Source organism: Bactrocera oleae, chromosome 4 (genome assembly GCF_042242935.1).
Source record: "Bactrocera oleae isolate idBacOlea1 chromosome 4, idBacOlea1, whole genome shotgun sequence".
NCBI lineage: Eukaryota > Metazoa > Arthropoda > Insecta > Diptera > Tephritidae > Bactrocera > Bactrocera oleae.
This window is the reverse complement of record NC_091538.1, coordinates 38,299,052-38,321,959: the sequence shown is the minus strand read 5'-3', so window position 1 is coordinate 38,321,959 and position 22,908 is coordinate 38,299,052. Positions and strand designations below refer to the sequence as shown.

General features: G+C 34.1%; 1 protein-coding gene across 6 annotated transcripts in view; it reads right to left on the bottom strand.

The window, feature by feature from the left end:
• The window catches only part of qsm (Zona pelucida superfamily protein qsm), a 59,319-nt gene that overhangs the window by 11,613 nt on the left and 24,798 nt on the right, over positions 1-22,908 (bottom strand). The window contains exons 2-3 of one of the 6 annotated variants that reach the window (XM_070107795.1): positions 20,245-20,253; positions 18,413-18,510 (exon numbers count right to left, since the gene is read on the bottom strand). In XM_070107795.1, coding sequence (XP_069963896.1) covers positions 18,413-18,510; positions 20,245-20,253 — 107 coding nt within the window. Of the gene's footprint in view, positions 1-18,412; positions 18,540-19,129; positions 19,378-20,244; positions 20,254-22,908 lie in introns of those variants that run through there. The other 5 variants (XM_036362244.2, XM_036362242.2, XM_036362247.2 and 2 more) reach the window with 5 other exon arrangements.

The window sequence follows — 22,908 nt, the reverse complement described above, 5'->3', positions numbered from 1 at the left end:
TTCATTGGACCTGCTCAAAGCAAAGGGGGTATATGGGTTTGTTCCATATAAAAATATCAAAAATGCCATTAGTCACGTGCTCCTTTCCGACTCATCGCGAACCCGTCCCGAATTTGTAGAATTTTTTGCAGTGTCTGCTTGCTTAGAAAGAAAGTACAATTTTGATACTTTTCGAGATGAATACGACCGTCAAATTAATCAACCCAAGAGCTTTTTGTAAACATAATGTAAATGTATGTGTAAAATATTTGTTAACAAGTAAGGACGAGCTAAGTTCGGGTATAATCAAACATTTCCTACTCTTGAATGACCTTTAGGTGAGGGGCAAAACTTTACTTAGAAAAAATATTTTGAGAGAAATAAAGACGATTAGACGAAATCGTGATGGATTATAATAAAGTTTGGTATTTTATTAAGTTCTATTATAGGTAATAGACACACTTAGTTTTATTCCTATATTTTACTTCGCGTAAGCCAAATTATATTCAAATAATCTTCAAATGTGATATAGGTATGCAATACAAACTCAAGCAATGAGGTTAAATTTACCTTAGATACCATCACCAATATATGAGGAGTAAAATCAACCGGATGTTTCAAAATTGTCATATTAGTTATATGGCGGCAAGGGAAAGTTTTCACCCGATTTTATTAATTTAAGGCACAAAGATAAACCATTACTTAAAAACACGCTAGGGTGCTAAGGGGAGTTTTGACCCGATTCCGTCCATTTTTCACATACGGACATACTAATATCAGGATACATGCACATTGACCCATATTTTTAGTGAAAAATCAGCCACAGGCACTTAGGTCCACATCTTCGATATATGGGCACTTCAACAGTTATAGCCCAATTGTGACAATTTTAAGACTCTAGATGGAATACCTTTAAGGCATTAATTGTGCAAATTTTCATCGCGATATATTCAGATGGAAGTAGGGGAAATTGTTGTCCAATTTCGCCCTGTAACATAGGAATCTTTCGATAATGTATCTTACTTGTAATTTGCGGTTGAGTTATGGCATTTTATAAGCTTTCGATTAATGACGTTTTGTGGGTGTGGCAATGGACCGATTCCGCCCATCTGTAAAACCAACCCTCTTTTGTCCTAAGGAATACAAGGCACAATTAAAAAGTTCCAGGACTTTTTAAACAACGCGGCTTCTAGTGGCGGCATCTGTCTGGAATTGTTATCCTTCAATTGTGTATTCTTCAGTGTTGTCGTATAAAATTTATATAACAGCTGACTTGTATAACAGCTGAGATATCGCGCTACATGTGACATTACATTTGTAGTGTCGGTCGGAAAATGAGCATCGAACAAACAGCCAGCATTAAGTTTTGTTTTAAACTTGGTAAGACTTTTACCAAGTTTATGGCGATGATTGTCTATCCCGTAGCCGTATTCACGAGTGGTTTAAACGTTTTCAAAGTGGTCGTGAGGACATAAATGAGAAATGAGTCGAAACCCAAAAATCGCGCCTGGAGAAGTCAAAAGTGAAGACAATGCTGATTTGTTTTTATGATTCCAAAGGGTATTGTCCACAAAGAATTTGTTCCACCCGGCCAAAACGTTAATGCGGTATTCTACCTTGTAGTTTTTAAGCGTTTGGTAGCACGTATTCGTTGGCGTTTATTGCACGATAATACGCCGTCTCATCGATCGACGCATGTGGCCGATTATTTGACCAAAAATCAAATTTTAACAATCAACCACTCCCCGTATTCACCTGATATGGCACCGTGCGACTTCTACCCTTTTGGGAAATTACATTTGGCCATGAAAGGAAACCGCTATGCTGACGTTGATGCCATCCAAAAGGCGACGACCGCCATGCTTAACGCTATACCGACAAATGACCACAAAAGTCATTCGATAACCTTCTTGAACGTGAAAAACGTTGTATTCAGGCGGAAGGAGACTATTTTGAAGGCGACCAATAAATTAAAAAAAAAAATAATAATATTCGTTTTTTAATAAAAGTCCTGAAACTTTTGAATTGCACCTTGAACATTAAGATAACTTATTTTTACTGAAGTTATCGCTTGTCAGACGAACGGACGGAGAGACAGTCACTCGGAAATCAACTCGTCTTGTCACCCTGTTATTAATATATAATATATGTAACTCCATACCTATCTCGATTAGTTTTAAGTGATACACACAACCATTAGGTGAACAGAACCATTATACTTTGTAGCAACATGTTGCAAGAGTATAAATATTAATATAAAACTATACATACATACATACTCGTATATATGTAGTTTGCATTCGCATTAATATTTTAATCTTAAATCTAGTCAGCGTTGTAATAAATCAATTTACAAAGTTATAACGTCTATGTTTTGGGATACTTTTTATCGGCTACCTTAAATATAACCGCATCGATTTTTCCAGACCTCAATGGAGGTTTCCTTTCAATGGAAGGAAATCGCCGAGACTGCGGTGTTTGAGGCCAAATACAAATCATATACCTATGGTACATTCCAAATTTTGACGAAACACGATTTTCTTTAAAATTATACGAATTTTTTAGCCTGCCTGGTACAATCTTGACATACATATGTACGAGCACTATTTTTGGTTAATTATTTTATTATAATTTCTTTAATATACATACGTACATATATGGTATGTATATGAACATCTGTTAGCATTTAGTGGCTTATTGCGAAACTTCAGTTTCCCATCTTTTGATTACTCGTTTTTATAAAGTAACTAGAATTACTCACTTCTCCATTAATTGCATATATGTAGTATTAATGGCGTTTTCCCATGCACTTGTGTAAATACATACATACATACAAACATTTGGAACAGTATCATGTTGCTGGGGCTCGTACAAGCTTAGAATGGAAATTTTATACAAACAAATAAATGAGATAACTCGTATCTTTACTCGGGAAATCTGGCGGCGTAAGTGCGCACGCGTTCAGTCTGTTTTCCGCAAATCGCTTATTACACTTTGCATTTTCTTGACATTCCGCGGAATTATGTAATGTAAAATTACTACCGCATGTTGGAAATATGTACCGCTATGAAGAAACATACTACGTACACCCGTATGTATGTATGGTGTGTACATATGTACATATTTATTTAATTAGCGGTTGTTTGTTCTTTAACACAATCCAACAACGCTTTGGATAATGGGCACCCAGTATTCTACTCACACTTCCTCTTTGCTTGTGTCAGCACCTTTTCCAAAGCAAAAATGTAGTTTCTGTGTCTACTGCAACTGGTATTTAAATTTCCGCCTGGTGTAAATCCTTTTTCGTTAGTACGTAATCTACTTATACCCCCAGTTTTTTTGCGTTCTTTTTCCTAGGCAGTGGCGGATTAACGGAGGGAGATGTTTTGGTCTTAAAACCCCTCAAAAAATTGGCGAATGATAGTTCGGTAGTTATAAAAGGTTGACGAAAATTTATGTCAAAACTTGCATGTGCGAAGTACTTGTAGTTAATAGATATCATAAAATCAGAAGGCGGAAGAAGAATTTACGAAGTAACATCAATATTACAAATATGTTAAAAAAAAATTGTCTGTAGATTCCTACGGCTTGTATAAATAGCAATCGACGGTAATTTTAAAATTGTATTTCTTATTTTAGAAGTTTGTAATGTTTGCTACGTTGTTGTATGCGATTATATATTAGGGTGAAGCGAAATTTTTTTTTTTTGCTTAGCCTGAGGGTAAACTCTGTAGATTATAAAAAAAAATTTTTTGGACTCAGTTTTAAAGTAAATTTTCGAGTTAAAATTTTTATTTCGTGAAAAATTTTTGATAAGTGTTCTAGAAACTGTGGAGAGTCCTCTTTCTAGCCAATTAAAAGTTATCGACTAAAAAAAAATTTTGTGGTCATTATTGGAGTTTTAGTCTTAACGACACCACTTTTCCTTAAGCGTTAAAATAAATTTTGAGTCAAAACCCGTCACATTCGGTAATTTTTACATAAATGTAAAGAGTTTAAACCAAAAATAATTTTCTCGATATTTACTTTAAAACTAAGTGCGCCGCCTCTAGATGTTAAAAAAATTTTTTTTTGTCCAAAATGTTTATTTTTTTATAATCTACAGTTTTTACTTTCAGGCTAAGCAAAAAAAAACAAAATTTCGCTCCACCCTATTATATATGTTTGTTGCAATTAAACTATTTTAATATAAGTAAAAAATATTAGTAATTTAGGAATTACTTTACTAACCCGAGTATACTTCGTTTATTAGGGATTTCTGTTAGATTTTCAATTTTAATTCTTGAGTACTCTACGCGAAAAGTTTGTCTGGCGAAAAATAAATAATAAACTGAATAACCAATATGGTCAATTTTGTGTTTCCAACTTAATCATGGCTACGAAATCGTTGATAATATTGTCAAAGTGTTTTGGGGAGTCTGCAAGTATTTAAGTGACGCAAAGCATTCAGTGAAGGTCGTGAAGTCATCAAAAACTTGCTTCATGCGAGTCGCAGAGTTCATCATATTTGGTATCTCCTTATGTAGGGTGACTAAGACCATTTCTAGATAAATATTAATGCTAAGTCAAATGACTAACCTTTATTGATGCTTAAGTTGCTTTCTCAAGTAAAAGAAGAAATCCTTTTCTCACTGTAACCCACTATAGCAAATAGTTATAGACCGTCATGTTCTTTCAAATTCCAAGTATCGTGCGATTCCATTCATCGAATATAAACAACCTTTTCAAACACGCATTGACGGACACTCTTTTGAAAATCAATCTAGACACTGTCGACCATAAAGCTAATTTTTATATATAACTATAACTCTACACTTATATAGGTATGTCGAATTATTTTGGGTATTACAGAAAAACGTGAGGTGAACATAAATATTATATAATATTACGTTAAAATAGTAAATGGAAGTATCTGTAATATTTTTATGAAATATAGATATTAACTTCTGCTACAAATGGGTTCGTCTTGTCCGAGAAAACATCTTATAACGGTATCTTTCTACGAAATACAATTTAGTTTAAAAATAAGCTCATCTCAATCTTTTTTGTTTGATTTCCAGTGTTATACAAACATATAGTAATCCGATGGAGCAAGGTCAGGACTATATGGTGGATGTGGCAAAACATCCCAACCAAGCTCCAATAATTTTTTCCCAGTGACCAAAGATGTGTGTGGCCTTGCATTGTCATGATGGAATACAACACCTTTTCGATTTATCAATTCTTATGAGGTCTTATGAACATATGAGAAACGCTTCCTAAATAATTACTTAAATCATAACTGGCTCGATAATCGAGCTATATAGACAGCAAAAATGCCGAAATTAATTTTGATAATAACATTTTATTAAACTTAACAGCTTACTCTATATAATTATACCCTGAACAGGGTATATATTATTATATTATATATACATAAATGATCAGCATGTTCAGCTGAGGTGATTTAGCCATGTCCGTCTGTCTGTGTATATATACAAACTAGTCCCTCAGTTTTTTAGCTATCGATATAAAATTTGGCACCTGTCCTTTTCTCACTAAGAAGCTACGCATTTGTCGGAACGACCGATATCCACTATAGCTTATAGCTGCCATACAAACTGAACAATCGGAATCAAGTGCTAGTATGAAAACTTTTTCATTTGACGAGATATGTCTACGAAATTTGGCATGGGTCTAAGGTAATAATGCAATTTCGTAAAAAATTGCTCAGATCGGACACTATGGTATATACAAACTGACCGATCTAAATAAATTTTTATATGGAGGTAAGTAGAAAATTATGTTAAGAATATATACATAAGAGTAAGGAACAAAAATATTATTTAATTACCCATAAAATAAATAAATCCCTTAAGTTTTCAAGATATATTCTTATTTATAAATAATAATAGAGAACTAACTATGTAAACATAATCATCCAGTTTTAAAACTCTAATTAACTGCTGGGTATTGTAATTAACGCCTTAATATTCCTTCGAAAATTGCTTGATGATACCAAAAGGGCAAACGAGTTTACAGGTGTGAAGTCGAGCTCTAAAACAATAAATAAATATGGCGCAACACATCGGATCACTTCAGTTTACGCGAGCAGCTTAAACTTTCAACAAGGCGAACAAATTTCAAATTCTCAACTACGAAAAATATCCTTTTTAAATAATAAGCATTATTTTAATTATATTATTATTTTTTCACTGTTTATTTGTATAAAGATTTTTTTAATTTATAAAAATGCCAAGAGTATCTAGGCAATCGCAGGAACAAAGACGTCGCAATGTTCTGAATCGAAGCCGATAACAATATTATCAAAATTTGGAAATTAACCGACAGATTAACGCTGACTAATCCTTGGCGACTGTAACATATGTCGCCTAACAAAAACTGACGATTTGGAGGCTCGATTCCCACAGTTGGGATTTCAATCTTCATTGGCCAAGGTCGCCACAATAAAACAGGAAGCAGCAATAAATTGGGTATGGACAAACATAGAACCTGCAATGACCTCATGAAACACCATATAGTGATCACGACGAAATATTTTTAAGCTTAAGAAAAAATATATATTTTATGTATACAAGTAGATATGATGATAGATGTTAGATTCAATATTATTAAATATAAGTTGGTATTATAATATAAAGTGTAAGTCATAGATGTAATTATTGTAATTTATATATCATATAAAAAAGTATTATAGAATAATAAAAATAAATATATATTCTAATTTCTATAAAAATTATAATTTGCTTCGTTTTCCATTAATTTCATGTGAATAATCTATTATATAAATATAAGTCGGGTTTTCCTTCCTGACGCTATAACTCCAGAACGCACGAACCGATTTCCACGGTTTTGTATTCGTTGGAAAGGTCTCGGGCTCCGTGAGGTTTATAGCAAAGAAAATTCAGGAAATATTTCAACAGAAAAGCGGGAAAATCTTTTTTCACATATAGCGCCATCTCTGATACATAGCATGTACTACAAACCAATATTTTAAGTAGATGGCGCCGGTGCGTGATACATTGTGATACATTAATTTCATGTGACAAACCGGTATTGTGTTCACTCTGAAATTGTGAAAAATAAGTTATTCGTTCCCTAACATTTCAATTGGAAACCATCAAATCAATCACGTGTATTGTGCAAATTTTTATTCAATTTCAACAACAAGCATTTGTCTTTAAGGTGGTAAGTTGAACTGTATAAATTATGTGGAGCGTGCATTTGAGGTTAAATTCACCACTCTGTCCATAGTCCAAAATGCCTAGAGGACGACGTGCCAACATCGGCCGCCGCACAAGCATGCAAGCCAGCAACAAGTGTATTCACAGAACTTAAGCAAAGAAAGACAAAATATTATATAATAAGTGAAAATGCCCGATTGAGACAACGCGTGAGCACACGAAGATCATTGGCATCATACAATCGCTTGGTATTCCAATCTGATCCCACTGCGAACTACAGTGATGATGCAAACTTAGATATTGGACCAATGATGACTACATGCCGATATTGCAATGCGTTAAAGTTCAAAAGAGAAACGGCTGGATTGTGCTGCGCAAGTGGAAAAGACAAACTGGATCCATTACTTACACCACCACAGCCACTGAAATCATTGTTCGATGGAAGTGATCCCGATTCCAGCCATTTTCTTCAACACATCCTTGAATACAATAACTGCTTTCGCATGACTTCCTTTGGAGCTAATATCATTCGAGAAGACACACATAACCAATCACTCACACCAACACAATGAATTGCAACACATAACAACTACATATACACCACATACTATACCATCACATCAAAAAGAGAGGAAAGGACCAAGAGCATTACGCTGTGGCAGCAACGGTGGCAAACCTCATCCAAAGGACGGTGGACTCACAGACTGATACCAGACATCAGACCGTGGATAGATAGACAGCATGGGGACCTGGATTTCCACCTGACCCAAATGCTAAGTGGACATGGGTGCTTTAGAAGCTACCTTTACAAATTTCGTCATGACTACAGTCCGTACTATCCGACGTGTACAGAGTGTATTGAAGACTCTGAACATGTTTTTTACCATTGCCCTCGGTTCTCAAGTATAAGAGAAAATCTGAAAACCACACTTGGCGGTAGTTTCTCGGTGGAAAATTTGACAGCACTTATGTGTGAGTCCTCTATTAAATGGAAAACAGTCAGCGAAGCGTCAGCTTTGATAATGAAAAGATTGAGACACTTGCAACAGATTAGGAGTCAGTTAGTCCGTATCGTAGAGGAGACTTAAATGTCTTCTTCTCTCCCATGAAGTAATACTTTGTCCAGTGGTTCCGTGGGAGAGATTTGGGTTGAAAGTAGGTTAGGTTTAGCGGATTAAAGTTTCGCACTTCGGCTTTCGATGCTTCCCCCTACTATAAAAAACAAAAAACAAAATAAAAAAAAACACCATCACACGATCATAAGTTACACCGTATTCTTCAACAAATGATTGTTTGCAATTACAGATACAAGGACAAATATATCATTTGCATGGTTCAATGGTGCCAACACCAGATGAACCGCATGAATTTCTGCAAATATATTTCATTTCGTCGATGGTGGATCAGCTGAATGAGCGGTGCAATATACAGGGAACACAACAGTTAAAGAGACGAATTATTGAACAGTTGCAAGCATTTTTTCACGCTAATAATTCTGTGGTTAATATGTTCAAAACAGCATTGGAACGAATGCCATCGGATACGCACAAATTTGTCATAAGAGCGGATTGTACCCCAACAGGTAAACATGTGCGAAGATTCAATGCACCCACCGTTAATGATGTTGCTGCAATTATTGTTGGCAGGCAATTTCAGGCAGACGTTGCCAGTAATTTCCCGTGGACGGCTGCAGATAAATTGACTGCTTGCCTGAAGGCATCACCTTTATGGACCATTAATATGAGAGTTCAACTTCAAAATGATCAAATTGCTGCACAATTTACCAAACAATTGTTAGCTGTTGGAAATGGAAAAGTCCCAGTTGATGCGACATCTGGATTAATTACTCTTACCAACGACTTTTGCCGATTTGTAGACTCTCAATTAGCTATTTTTGAAAATGTTTTCCCAACCATTAGTGCGAATTATCAGAATTATGCTTGGTTAAGTCAACGAGCAATTCTTGCCGCAAAGAATAATGATGTACAGGCACTGAGTTTCACCATTCAATCAAAAATTGCTGGCGATTTGGTGACATACAATTCCATTGATTCCATAACAAATCCCGTTGATGTAGTAAATTATCCAACGGAGTTTTTGAACTCTCTGGAGTTACCAGGATTTCCACCACATAAGTTGCAACTCAAAGTTGGTACAGTTATTATGATATTGCGTAACGCGTCCAACGCGACTTTGCAACGGTACTCGATTTTCGGTAATAAGACTTATGCCGAATTTGATTAAGGCAACCATTATTAACGGAAATTACGCAGGTGAAAATGTATATATTCCTCGGATACCAATGATTCCGACTGATCTTCCGTTTGACTTGAAACGATTGCAATTTCCAGTTCGCCTTGCGTTCGCAATGACAATTAACAAGTCGCATGGCCAATCGCTTAGTGTTTGCGGGATAAATTTAGAAAATCATTGTTTTTCACATGGGCAGTTATACGTTGCGTGTTCACGAGTTGGGAAACCATCCGCTTTGTTTGTGTTAACGTCAGACCAAAAAACAAAAAATGTGGTTTTCCAAAGAGCACTTCAATGAAACGGATAATTTGCGGACACGTATAACGCTTCGATTCAGTATTTACTTTGGATCCACTTTAATTTACTTAGAGAAGTTCAACTAAATAACACTTCATTTTTGTAATCGAAATGAATTCATTACTGTTGTGAAATGAAATAAAATTTTTCCTTTCCATATATAAAACAAAAAAAAATGTTCTTCATCTTTTAATCACCAAACAAAATATTACATAAAACGAAGCCATCTGGTGGCGAAACGGAGTTCGCCAGGTTTGCTAGTTATTTTTATATATTTATTATAATCAATCGGCTTAAAAAATTAAAATTTATGTAAATGTCTAAAATACCTATTTACCTCAATAACTAACCTTTATTAGAATAGAAGATTGTTTATAGCAAACAACCTGGCTAAAAAGAACTGGCAAAATGCTTTCCGTTGGATGCAAACCGTTGCCAAGTTACGTTTTCAAATGTAGTCATACATATAGTAGTTATTAAAAAAATCCACCTGTAAAGGGTATTATAACTTCGGCTGCGACGTTTTCTCTTCTTTTAATGTTCTTTTTGCCATGCCCTCTAAAAATAGGGAATCCACCTGAATTACAATAATAGGTGGTTGAAATATTGTATAATGGCAAAAGGACTACTAATCTACTACTAATTCTGTTTTCAAATGAAGTCTTGCGGTAACCTTTCATCTAGGTATGTGTGTGTGTCTTTTAAATTTTATGCAATTGTTTTTTAAATTCAGAGGAGAGCATTATTTTCATATCGAACTACACCACAAACGGCAGCGACGAACAGAAGAGCAAGCAGCAACTTGTGTCTTACCAATTAAATTAAATTATGCGCCAATTATGTATTCTACGAGTATATTGCTTTATGCATAAGTGTATATTCGCCTGTAGGTTATAGGTTCTTTTTGTACTTAAATTTGTCATTCTCTATTTCTATTTCATAAAGCTTTGAATGCTGAGCACTAAAATATATAAATATATATAAAATAAATAAATATAAAAAATATATAAATAAATATTTTTAATATGAGTCTGACTTAAAGAAATCAATATTTAAGTTCCACTGTAACAGCGAAAACTGTAGTGCCCTACATCTGTCAGACATTCGGTATCAAATAGGACACACAGAATTTTGGGAGAAGACTGTACATGTTGAGAGAATCTTAGCGACCTTTTGTTAAACCTCTGCGTGTTGATAGGAAAGAAAAAAAAATCGATTAGAAATGAGCAAACTAAATAATGTTTGGTTAGATAATTCGAAATTTTAGGCGCACATCCAATTTACCTATATTATTTCAAAGTAAGTAATCGTTAAAACAAGAAAAAACGTTAACTTCGAAGCAATAATACTCTTCACAGATACAAAGTTCCTTACAATTACTTGATTCCGATCTAATTTCGTGAAGATGCCTCGTCAAATAAAAAAGTTTTCCATGCAAGCACTTTACTCCGATCGTTCAGTTAATATGGTAGCTATATGTTATAGTCATCCGATTTGTACAATTTTTTTGGAGATTGCATTATTTTCTTAAATAAAATAAGATAAGATATCTCGTCAAATAAAAGAGTTTTCCATACAAGCACTTAATCCCGATCGTTGAGTTTGTATGACAGCTATATACTATAGTGATCCGATCGGAACAATTTCTTCGGAAATTACTCGAACTCGTGCCAAATTTCGTGAAGATATTCCGTCAAATAAAAAAGTTTCCAATACAAGTATTTGCTTCAGTTCAGTTTGTATGGCAGCTATGTGCTATAGTGGTCCGTTCCGACAAATGAGCAGCTTCTTAGTAAGAAAACGACAGGTGCAAAATTTCAGATCGATAGCTTAAAAACTGAGGGACTAGGTTGCATATATACAGACGGACGGACGGACAGACTGTCAAACATGGCTAAATAAACTAAGTTCATCATGTTCATCAATGATGTATATATGTTATAGGGTCTCAGACGTTTCCTTCTTGGTGTTACAAACTTCGTGACACTGTTCAGGGTATAAAAAATCATAGACGTAGAGCGTGAAACACGCCCAGTATTCTCATTTCCATTCTGTGTAAGCTCCTAATTAAGTTACTTCGTTTATTTGATTAAGTATTGTCTAGGTGAATTGGTACAGTAATTAAATAATCTTTTGATACCGAATCATCTTGTTTCTTTATTTTATCAAAATATCGCACTTATCTTACCAATAAATATTTTATAAAATCGGTTCAATCCTTTTTTCTTACCAAATATTTAATAGCCATATACCGTTATGCTTCAATGCCACTAAAAGTACAAGTTTAATTGGAAAAGTAGGACGAACATAATAGCAGTGAATTGTGGATATGACGCCGCCCATTTTTTACTTATCCAATAAATATATCTGAGAATTGTCAAGGCAATCGCAATTCATGCCGTTTTTTCCGAATACGAAAAATCGTTCATTATATTTCTGTAGTGCTCACCATTAACCAAAGTTGCGCTTCGTGCAGTATTTTCAGAGAAATCTTGAGCAATGATTTAAAACGGAAAGAGCCATGGCTAAAAAAAATATTGCTTTGTACATATTAAAATGTATTCATTGTGGCGATTTCAGTATACGCTTAAACTGACTTTATTAAACTTATATATTATATTTTGGGCGTTAACGCAAAGAGTACATATTTCATGACTTATCTTATAATTTAGTGAAGGAAGCGCTAGGCCTATTTCCCGAATTAAAATGCGAAATTTGTTTTTATAATTTCATTTCTAAAGTCAAAAAGAGCCGATCTCTTAATATCGTATATTTTTCTAAGATAAAGAGCTTTTACTAGCATAGATCGAGCCACAAAAGATTTCGCATGTCCAATGTGTAGTATCGGCGTGCAGCCCGCCAAGCAAACAGCACCACGCTAGGCACAGAAATATACTGTACGCATGTACCTTTTTTGTTTCGGAAAAAATAGAAATATTTAAAATGATAAGCTAAACTCTAATCGCATGTGCTGTGCCGAATGGCTCGGTTAAGTTAAAGTCACAAATACTTCAACATACTCCCATGTATGTGCACTTATTTTGATAGCTTTACTCGTTCGGTGTGAAGAAAGTAGGAAAAATGTGAGATGCCTTGCCTGCGGCTAGACACGGTTAGGTACGTTGATTGCTCTGTAGAAAGTGCGGATTCAAAAATTTTTTCGGTGTAGTTTTTCGTTCTTGTTGCCTTTTTTAAATTTGAGTATCACGATCCAAGCACTCCTCAAGCCAAGTACTTACATACATACTCACATAAGTACACAAATAGATTTGTACACGTTAAGTTCTTGGAGGCAATCACATCACCGCCTCTTAATTGCAATTGACTTCTGGCAACTAAAATAAAACTAAGCGAAGCGTCAGAACATAAGAACATTGGCCGCCGCAACTCAAAACCACTTGCGCAGTGTCAGCGATGGGTTGAAAATCTGTCCAATGTCCAGCTGTAAGGAGCACGATAACGGCGTAGTTACTCTATTTCTATTGAAAGCTTTAGGTGACTGAGCACGTTTCGGACCAACTGGGTATTATCATATTAGTACCAGTAAATGCCACAAGTTGATTTGAAGATTTTTTTCTACAACTTGCAAAGAGGTAACACATTCATCCTTTTTTCGGCATGAACTTCGATCGATTTGTATGCACGAATTGTTGCTCGAAAAATATGCCAATACAAATTTGATTTCTGATCATAAGGTTTAGTTTTAGTTGCTTTGAAGTTTGTTTACAGGATGTTTAGCATTAGAAAGTATTGCAACTGTACAGAGTACTTGCAATTCAATTTATTTATTTAGTTAAAAGTTCACAACAACAATAGTTGTGGGCAGATTCAATAATGTTTTGATATATGAAAAACATTATTGAATCTTTACAATAGTATCTAAAATTAAAGAGAGTTTAACTTGCTTTCATTTTTATACCCTCTCAACATGTTGCTACAGAGTATAATAGTTTTGTTCATCTAACGGTTGTTCGTATCATCTAAAACAGATCGAGATAGATACAATGTATGAAGAGTTTATATACTCGTAAATGATCAGGATGATGAAACAAGTTTTAATCCGGGTGACTGTCTGTCCGTCTGTACGTGCAAGCTCTAACTTGAGTAAAAATTAACATATTTAGATAAAACTTGCTACATATGTTAGCACCCAAGGGAGGTCGGTATTGAGCGATCGGCGATAACTCACTGCATAAATACGCTATGAGCATTAAATTTCACAGCCAAGATGTCAGGAAAGGGCTTTATAAAACCATTCTTTCTTACACTGTGTAAATGGACGATATCGGATGACAACCACGCCACTTCCTATATAACAATCTTTAAAATTCCATTAAATTCTTTACTTTACAGTATACAAATCAGTACAGTACAGTGCACTTCAATAAAGTTATCAGTTTATATCGCATATATCGGCCAATATGTAAGCAATCTTAGTGACAGGATATCAGGGGTCCCCATATACCCAACATACGAATTTTCAAACATCCGCTTAAATGTATACCTTATATATTGGTCATGAAATGAAATTCACAGAGTATCTCTTTCTGGTAATGATATGTCGTAATACCACAACTGAATAAAATCGGGTCAAAATACTCCCTAGCCTCCATATACCTTACCATATATTATATAAGAGAATTGACTAAAATAATATAAGACTTTTAAACTTCCGGTTGGCTTTATACCGTATATATCGGTCAATATGTAAGATATCTTAGCAAAATTAATTGAAGTTATAATATTAAATATACTATACTTTAATGCCTAAAGTGTGCGATATCGATCCTCGAATTACTCTAGCTTTCATATACTACAAGATATATAATGATTTTCATTAGCCCAGAATGGAATTGGACATGCAAAATGTTATAATGAAGCTATGTGAGTCTATGACCAATGATATAAGTTAATAAGAAAGAAATTTTATTGTAATCCAGTTACTGTTTTGGAAACACTTGAAGGTATTTCTCCAGCTTTTATCTTTGCCTGTTGCAAGAACATAAAATGTTCGGAACTTATTCCTTCCTTACATTTTTTCAATAATCTAATACAACTCGAGTTTTAAAATTTAACAGATTTTTAATTGTAAAAAATAAGTTCCCTAAGGAATCAACTGCACGCAAAAAAATGACGGATAAAAGATAATTAATAATTAAAGATTTCATTAAAGAAATAATTTCGAAAAGGCTTGCTTTGTTTTATTCATTATAGTGAGCATTACGATCAGGCGATCTCAGCTGCTCGGAAATACTTTGTACTGTACTTAGCTACGAGTACTCTCCTTAACTCAAATACTCTTTTTTCATGGCATGTCATCTAATATTTCTTAAATATAGTCAATTGGTTTGCTGAATTTGACTACCCGTGCTGATTTGTGATAATGGATAAAACATATATACACCATAATGGTTGTTGCCCGATGAAAGTTCGAAGACATTTCTCAAGAGCCGAAACACAAAAATCGGACAGATTGTTTAACCAGTATTTTTTGGGATTCGCATATAATTATTACCATTGGCTACTTCGATAATGATATATGAAGCTCAAAATTTTTAAACCAAAGGCTGTTCAGCTTGACTAGCATTTTATAACAAAAATTCTCAGTACTCTTTCGTAATTATAAAGACTAGTTTGGTAGAAGACAAAAAAATTAAGTTGCGACCCAATTAGTCGTCAATTAAAGCGAATCTCGCCGAGCGTAAACGAAAAGCTACTATTCTCTTAAATACTCTTAAATTTTCCTTACTTTTGGTCAACTTTTTCAGAGCTCATTCCCAATAGTTCAGCTGATCACCGCTTTGATTTAAGTCAAATACACTCTTCGTTAACATTTATTACCTCAGTAACCTTTCCATAAGTTTTGTCACATTACATCCTTATAAAATATTATAGACCACAAAAAAGTACAGTTAATTTATAGAGTGATATTCAAAGTGATGAGACGTCAGCGAATACTATAAGTCGATTAAAAATATTTGTTTCTTAGCAAAATACGGTTACATAACTGGTAAGATTTCATAAAATTTTGATTTTTTAAATCCACCGAATTTCGTACACACATTCTTCACATGACCTTGAGTATAACGCAATTCCTGGCCAATTTGTTCAAAAACTAATTCCATGGAACTAAGTAAACCTAAGAAAATTACTCTTAAGCCTATTCCTGAAAGAACAATATATATTTTTTATTCGAGAGACTAGGTCACTGGTAAAAGAAGCATCCTACTTGTTGGCAAAAGTACACAGTAATCACTTGGTACTTTTCTTATATGTATATAATATGGATATATTCCAAACCATCCCAACATAATAGCTAACTTAGTTTCTTTCCGCAACTTGCCCATGTGCATATACTGGCTATTTACTCTAGCAATCACACACAATTCCCCAACCATTGCGATTTCCCAAAGTCATCATCATAGTCATTGGCTCCAGACACGGCTGTGACTGGTTTCGCCAACACACATTCGGCACGGTTGTCATTATAACTTTCAAGCAATTCAATTCGCTTTATCCGCATTTATCTTTAGACAACAACCTTTGCCAGCACAAGTTCGCCCACACAGCCTGTCGATGAGTAGTCTACTTAAGTAGGCAGTTGTAGCTTAAGTATGCTTGTGCAAGTAATTTCTTAGGTGCTTTTGGCAAAATAGTCCGTTGCTGTGGCTTTCTCAACCACTCACGCAAGCAAAAACAAAAATTTGCGATTTTAATTAATTCGTGAGATCTCTTCTACTCTTCGTTCTTTGCGCGGCCGTGCTTATTTTAAGTACACTTTTACACATATACCTTCATGAATTCGCGTAGGTATGTATCAATAAATAACTTGATTTTACATTGATAATTTTTTATTTACGTTTTGTAGCGTTTTATTTTCGTTTATGATGCTCAACGCTGAATAATTCTAAGCTAAAGATGTTGGAGCCATAATATACTTGTAAACATCACAAAGGTAATGATTATTTATGGATATAAAAATTACGGCGTACAGAACTACTCAGCGCATTTAAGTGAATATGTATAAATATAGCACTCTCAAGGCCTTGTTACGCTGTATGTTGATGTTTAGTCGGTGTTCTTTTTCAGTCAGGTTCGTCGCGTAAATCATTTGTTTAGTTTGCATTGCTCGCTGGCAACTTGAATGACAGACACATGAATATATACATACGATATGTTTACATGTGTATGTATGTATATATAAATAATTTGTGTAATTGAATGGAGTGTAATGTTACCGATTCGCTGCGCCCACAAGGAAATTTTCAGCTCGTCAATGTTCTTACGGTCGTCGTTGTCAACCCAAATTGCGTTGCTTGTAAATTATCTGTATGGTGCCTGAATGCGGAATATCGATTCCACTAAACAAATTAAGCCAGCGACAGAGAGTCAGGAAAATAACGAGGTCAAGTTTTTCAGACAACTTTAATGCTTTTTCACTTCTTCTGTTTTTGCGTTTTGAGTTATGACATCATGTGGCGTTGGAGTGTGTAACAACAATAACACAAATGTACAAATGCATACAGATATCGCAGATATGCACATATATGTATATATTTTATGTGAGTATAGCGCACACACCATGCATATATATGTGTATAGAAGGGTGTGTGAGTATATGGTGTGCACATGAACATTATTAATAAGAGTTTCCATATAAGGATTTGAATGTGCGGTAAGCGTATTAGTAGATCTACGAGTTTCCAGCGAGTAATTTTCAAGTAACAAGACTTTGCGTAGTGTGTAGACTGCGAAACAAGTTTTACGTCTGCCAACTCCACCCTAAGTTTTGTGTGAATATATGCAGTTGTTGAAGTGGCATTGCAATTCGGACAATGTCGCACATTTCTCATGCTCTCACGAGCAAATTCTAGATTTATTTGAAAATGAAATACGAAATTAAAATTGGTGTAGTGCAAGGGAGTGGTTGTATGGGGTTTTGAAAATTGTTACCGCTCCATCCTTTTTAATTATTTGAAATTTTGGTTTCTGGGCATTTGGACACATATAAAATGTTAAAAAATTAAATTACTATGAAATTGAGCAAAAAAAACATTAATATCAATGTCGTACGGAATCGTTAAACTGTATTAATTATAATTGCATAATTTACTTCTGTAAAAAGGTTATATTCTTATTAAGATTTGGAAATTTATATAAAAAACATATATGTTTGGTTATGTATCTTTCTACCTTATCTATATAATACCTCCAAAAAAGCATATCTAAAAAAACAGTCCAAATATATTGTTCATTCTTTTAATAAGGATTACAACTACTGGTGTTGCACTTTTTTAATTTTTTCAATTATAAATTAGGTGGATAAAATTGATATCCATAGCAGTCGCGTTATCTATAACCATGCCTCACATTTCTTTTTTAAAGCTTAAATATTATTTCTAATATAGTATTTCAGTAATATACACATGTATTGGAATTTTTTTCGTGTATGTATATTTTATCTAAAGACATCACGAAATTTTTAAAAATTAAATGCACTATTTGTTCGGCGATTAAGAATATACCCAAACTATTTGCCAGCGAAACTCCTTCACCGATACAAATTTTTTTACGTGCGCTCCAAAATCGAGCAAATAATGATAACCGCGCCACACTTAAATGAAGAAAGCAGTAAAAACCGAAAACAAGTTCCACCATAAACGCATCTAAAGCTACTTCGAGTCTATTTGATTGCTCACCTTTTGCTTGAGCCAGTCCACATGATGATATCACGATTCCAATGAAGCAGGCACGACTTAAAGCTCTCCAAACTCTATTGCCGATCATTTTATAGTTGGAAATTATAAACGCTGCAACCAGAAATCCCTTTTTAAAAATCATTGAGAAATTACTAATTTTAAAGAAGAAAATATGGAAATGTATTTTACAAATATGTGAACGAGAGCTTTGCTAAACTAAACCGCATATTCGCGAGCGTATGTGTATATTTTCACAGCGCACGCAGCCGTTAACTGTTCACAGGGCTTTTATCATTTTGTGTACCGCAGTGGTGCAACCTCGAAATTATCACAAATTTTAGAAATAAACTGTAATTACACTTTGAATTCATCACTTTTAGCTTCACTGGACATTCATTGAAACTACCGAAACTACTCGCAAGCCTCTACCGAATTACGTCAATATTTAATAAGCACATACACACACATACATATTTCTATAAATATGCAATTCAATATTCAAACAGTATAATATAGAGACCCGTATAATAGATGAGTTGTGCGTGGTTATTATAAATTCAAACTAAGACTTTGCGGATATTACAAAATACTAGGCGAATTGAGTATTGTATTCAATGTTTTAGTTTTCACTAAATTGTATCCGAATAAGAAATACAAGGAACACGCTCGGGCATACAAGGCGGATTGCACCAGTAGACAGCTGGAGATCACACACACCTAAAACTACGACGTTCATGAGCTAACAAACATGCGAACACTTAAATAGACAGCCGAATATACATAAAAGCCAAATAAAAACAAAAGTAATGCTAACGTACACGTACACTGAAGGCTCGTAGAAACTAACAAACGCGTCCAACCGGCTCTCTGGCTTAATGCAAACTGAATGTTTCGCGCCACAAGATACTCAGTTGCGGAACCGGCACTCACTAACCGAAACCGCCGTCCTAGCCGCACACAATCTGCCAGGTCTAGCTACCAACGCTATCAGGTCTGGTCTATAGATCGCAAACAAGTTGGCATACAAACAATAGACACACACATGCATCACAGATCACATACATTTACTTTTGGTGTAACCATTCGAAAATACCCCGTGAGAAAACTCGCTCTGTTATTAACAAGTTTGCTTAACTTTAGTGGAATAATAACTGTATGTGTGTATCAGATTTTAAGTAAATTTTTTCATCTAATTTTTCTTAGCTTACAAATATCAAATGTCATAAAATAACTTCAATCATTGCCTATTGTTTACCCAATCGTTATAAAAGTTTGAGCCTTAGACGATTCCTTTAAATAAAATATAATTGCATTTTTTAAGACCACTTAATTCATAAAAGACCATCATCGATTATGATGATTATCTTCTAGCAATCAAAATAAATATTTAAATATATTTCTTATATTGGATTCTCTGAGGTTAGATATGCTTTGTCGTAGCTCGTTGAGAAAAATAATAAGAACTTCCGCGAAGTAGGGAGAGTAAATGAGGCTATTGTCTATGACTATTAGCAAGTTAGGAAGTAATCGTCTAAATCGGTAGGACGGTTTTATTGTAATTTAAAAACAATAACATAAGTATAGATCAGATGATATTTCCAAATTTTTCCAATAAATTATGGAAATAGCTTCTTAATTCGCAATCACATTAGCCCTAATTTAGTCCACGGAAATCACTGGGAAAGTGGAATAGTATGGCAATTCACTAGTCTAGGCTTATTCATCTCTAGAGAGGCACCCCTAAATACAAGTGTATAATAACTTTATACATCTAGTTCATTTGTAGGCACTCCTCGGACATACAAAACATTTACGCGCTACAAATACGAAATAAATAAATGCTACATTTAAATAAAGCCATCTGCAATTTTATGTCATAATATTTTTAGACAATAAAGGCTAAATATAACTGATTAATTATGACACTAATGTGCGATCATTACATTTAATGTTTGGCCGTGTGTTAAGTGTTTGATATTATGAGATGAAGCATACAACAAACTGGCAACAGAAAAGCGGTTAACAACGGGAATATGAATACCTATGCAGACTTAGCACGGTGTTGAATCGAGAGTATATATGTATTCTAGCTAATTTGCGCAGAACTGTTAACATCAGCTGTAAAAAAATGCATCGCCAATTACAGCGCGCCGCTTTCGATGCGCTCGGATCGCCCATATAAGTAGTAAGTACGTACGTATGCACATACATATCACTGTGTAATGAGACATTGTCCACCGGTAAGTTGCAGCACAAATCTCCTATTACTGAACAACGACGATTCACCACCTTGTCATCCATGCAGCACATTTTGCGCGCGCACACCCAACGGTACATCACGTGCAACGCGTTTTGATGAAAATGTAAATTTCTCACGATCGCTTGGACGTTCTCATATACAAATATTCATATACCCCCCGAGGCAACACAATTATAATTAATTAATTACATATAGATCCAAATAGTACATAGCAGCCGAACTATTTTGAACATGTTAAACATAAAGGCATCTACTTTAAAAAATCATTAGACTTTACATTATATATTTTCTATATGGTTTCTAATAGATGTATGTATGTTTTCATTTTCATTTAGTTAAGGTTCCACATACGAACAAAATCAAATGTAAATGATAACTTAATTTTTACGTGATAAAAAAAATACTGATTCATATCGACTAAATTTATCAAAATTTTCGAAAATATAATGTCGATTAAAAGATAAAAAGTCTTTTCTGATGGGACGTGTACAAACAGTACATATGTATATACATGCATAAATAAATATGTACCTAAATGTCGCGTGCTCCAGTTTCTGCGATGACAGTCGCACCAACAAATTGCATAATGAATTGCAGTTTAAAAACCGTTAAAAGCACCCGATACGGTAGCCAATTTTTTGTTTACCACAGACGCTATATGAAACGCTTAAAAACTAGGTTAGACAGTTCGTTTTGACTTTGACTTTCGACTGAGTTCTATCGGACCTTTATATATACATATATTATATTTATTATATATACTTGGCACGGATGTACTTGCATTGAATGCGCCTAATAACTGCTATTAAAATTGGAAATTCTAAAATTTGTTATTTCATTTGGACTGTAACATTTTTATTACAAATTACACTAATACACAAATATTATCCACAAGACTGTTATCTCGGAAGGCAAAATTAAACTTTTGACAAAATGTTACATAAACATTGAACGGTAAATTTTTTTACCAATAAGAACTTAAACGTCATAAATGTTTCATATATATTAATGGAAATACTAATCTTAATAACTTAAAAAATGTAAACAACGGTCCATATCTTTTCTAGTTGCCATTTATCGGATATATCAAATTATGCATCAGAATTAAATTTTTCCCTTAGTATAGCTAGATTAAATGACAACTAATTAGATCTGTCAGCCTTATATGCTGCTACGTTCTCATATTCGCTTATAACTTTATCATTGATATCGGGCTTATGTAAGACGTGTGTATTAAACTGGGTAAGTAACAATCATATATGGTAATTTGATACAAAGAATGGTCAGAAAGCTTCCATAACTTCGCCTAATAACCATTAAACAATTTTTCTCTGAATGACAGCCATTTTCAATATAATCGCAGATTACAAGATAGCCATGTTACCTGTTTTTATATAAATAAGTTTGTAAACAGTCACGCTTTTTATCACACCGATGTTTAAAAAAAATTAAATTTAACACTTTTGGAAAAGGCAGAAAAAGAAAATCGACACATATTATCTTTCATTTTATAATTTTAATATACATATTTTAGTATGTGTGTAGTATTATGAAGTTGCATGCAAATTTGACATTTAGCGATCACAGGTTGAATATATTACGTGGATGATTACAACAAAAGACGAATCAGCGCATTGTGTTTATTGTTCTTTTTATCTCTTCTAGATACAACGGTAGTTTTCAATTGGAATTTCATCTCACTACTTCAGTTCTTTTCCAGTTGGCTATTCACAGCCAACAGTATCTCCACCGAGGCCAGTGAAACAGCTGCCGTAGTGTTCAACTAAGGGTTAATGGATCGACAGTGGTATGGTCAGTTAGTCAAGTAATGTCATAAGGTCTATTCATTCACAAACATGCAAACATATGTGTGATAAAATGGAACGCAACAACACCTTATGGGTAAATATTTACAAAAACAAATACATAAATTAACGTAGGGCTAAGTTCGGCTGTAACCGAACATTTTATGCTCTTGCAACTTGAAAGGATCAAAGCAGGGAAAATACCTTAAGGTGTTAGGAAAACTTTGTATAAAAAAAAATGTAGCGAAACAATTCAACATTTATTATTCGACGAAATCGTAAATAGATTACAATACGATTTGGTATTTTATTAAATTATACTATAGGTCACAGACTCACTTAGTTTTATTACTATATTTTATTTCGCGTCAACGAAAATTGTATTAAACTCATCTTTAAATGAGATATGTGGAATATAAACTCAACTGAAG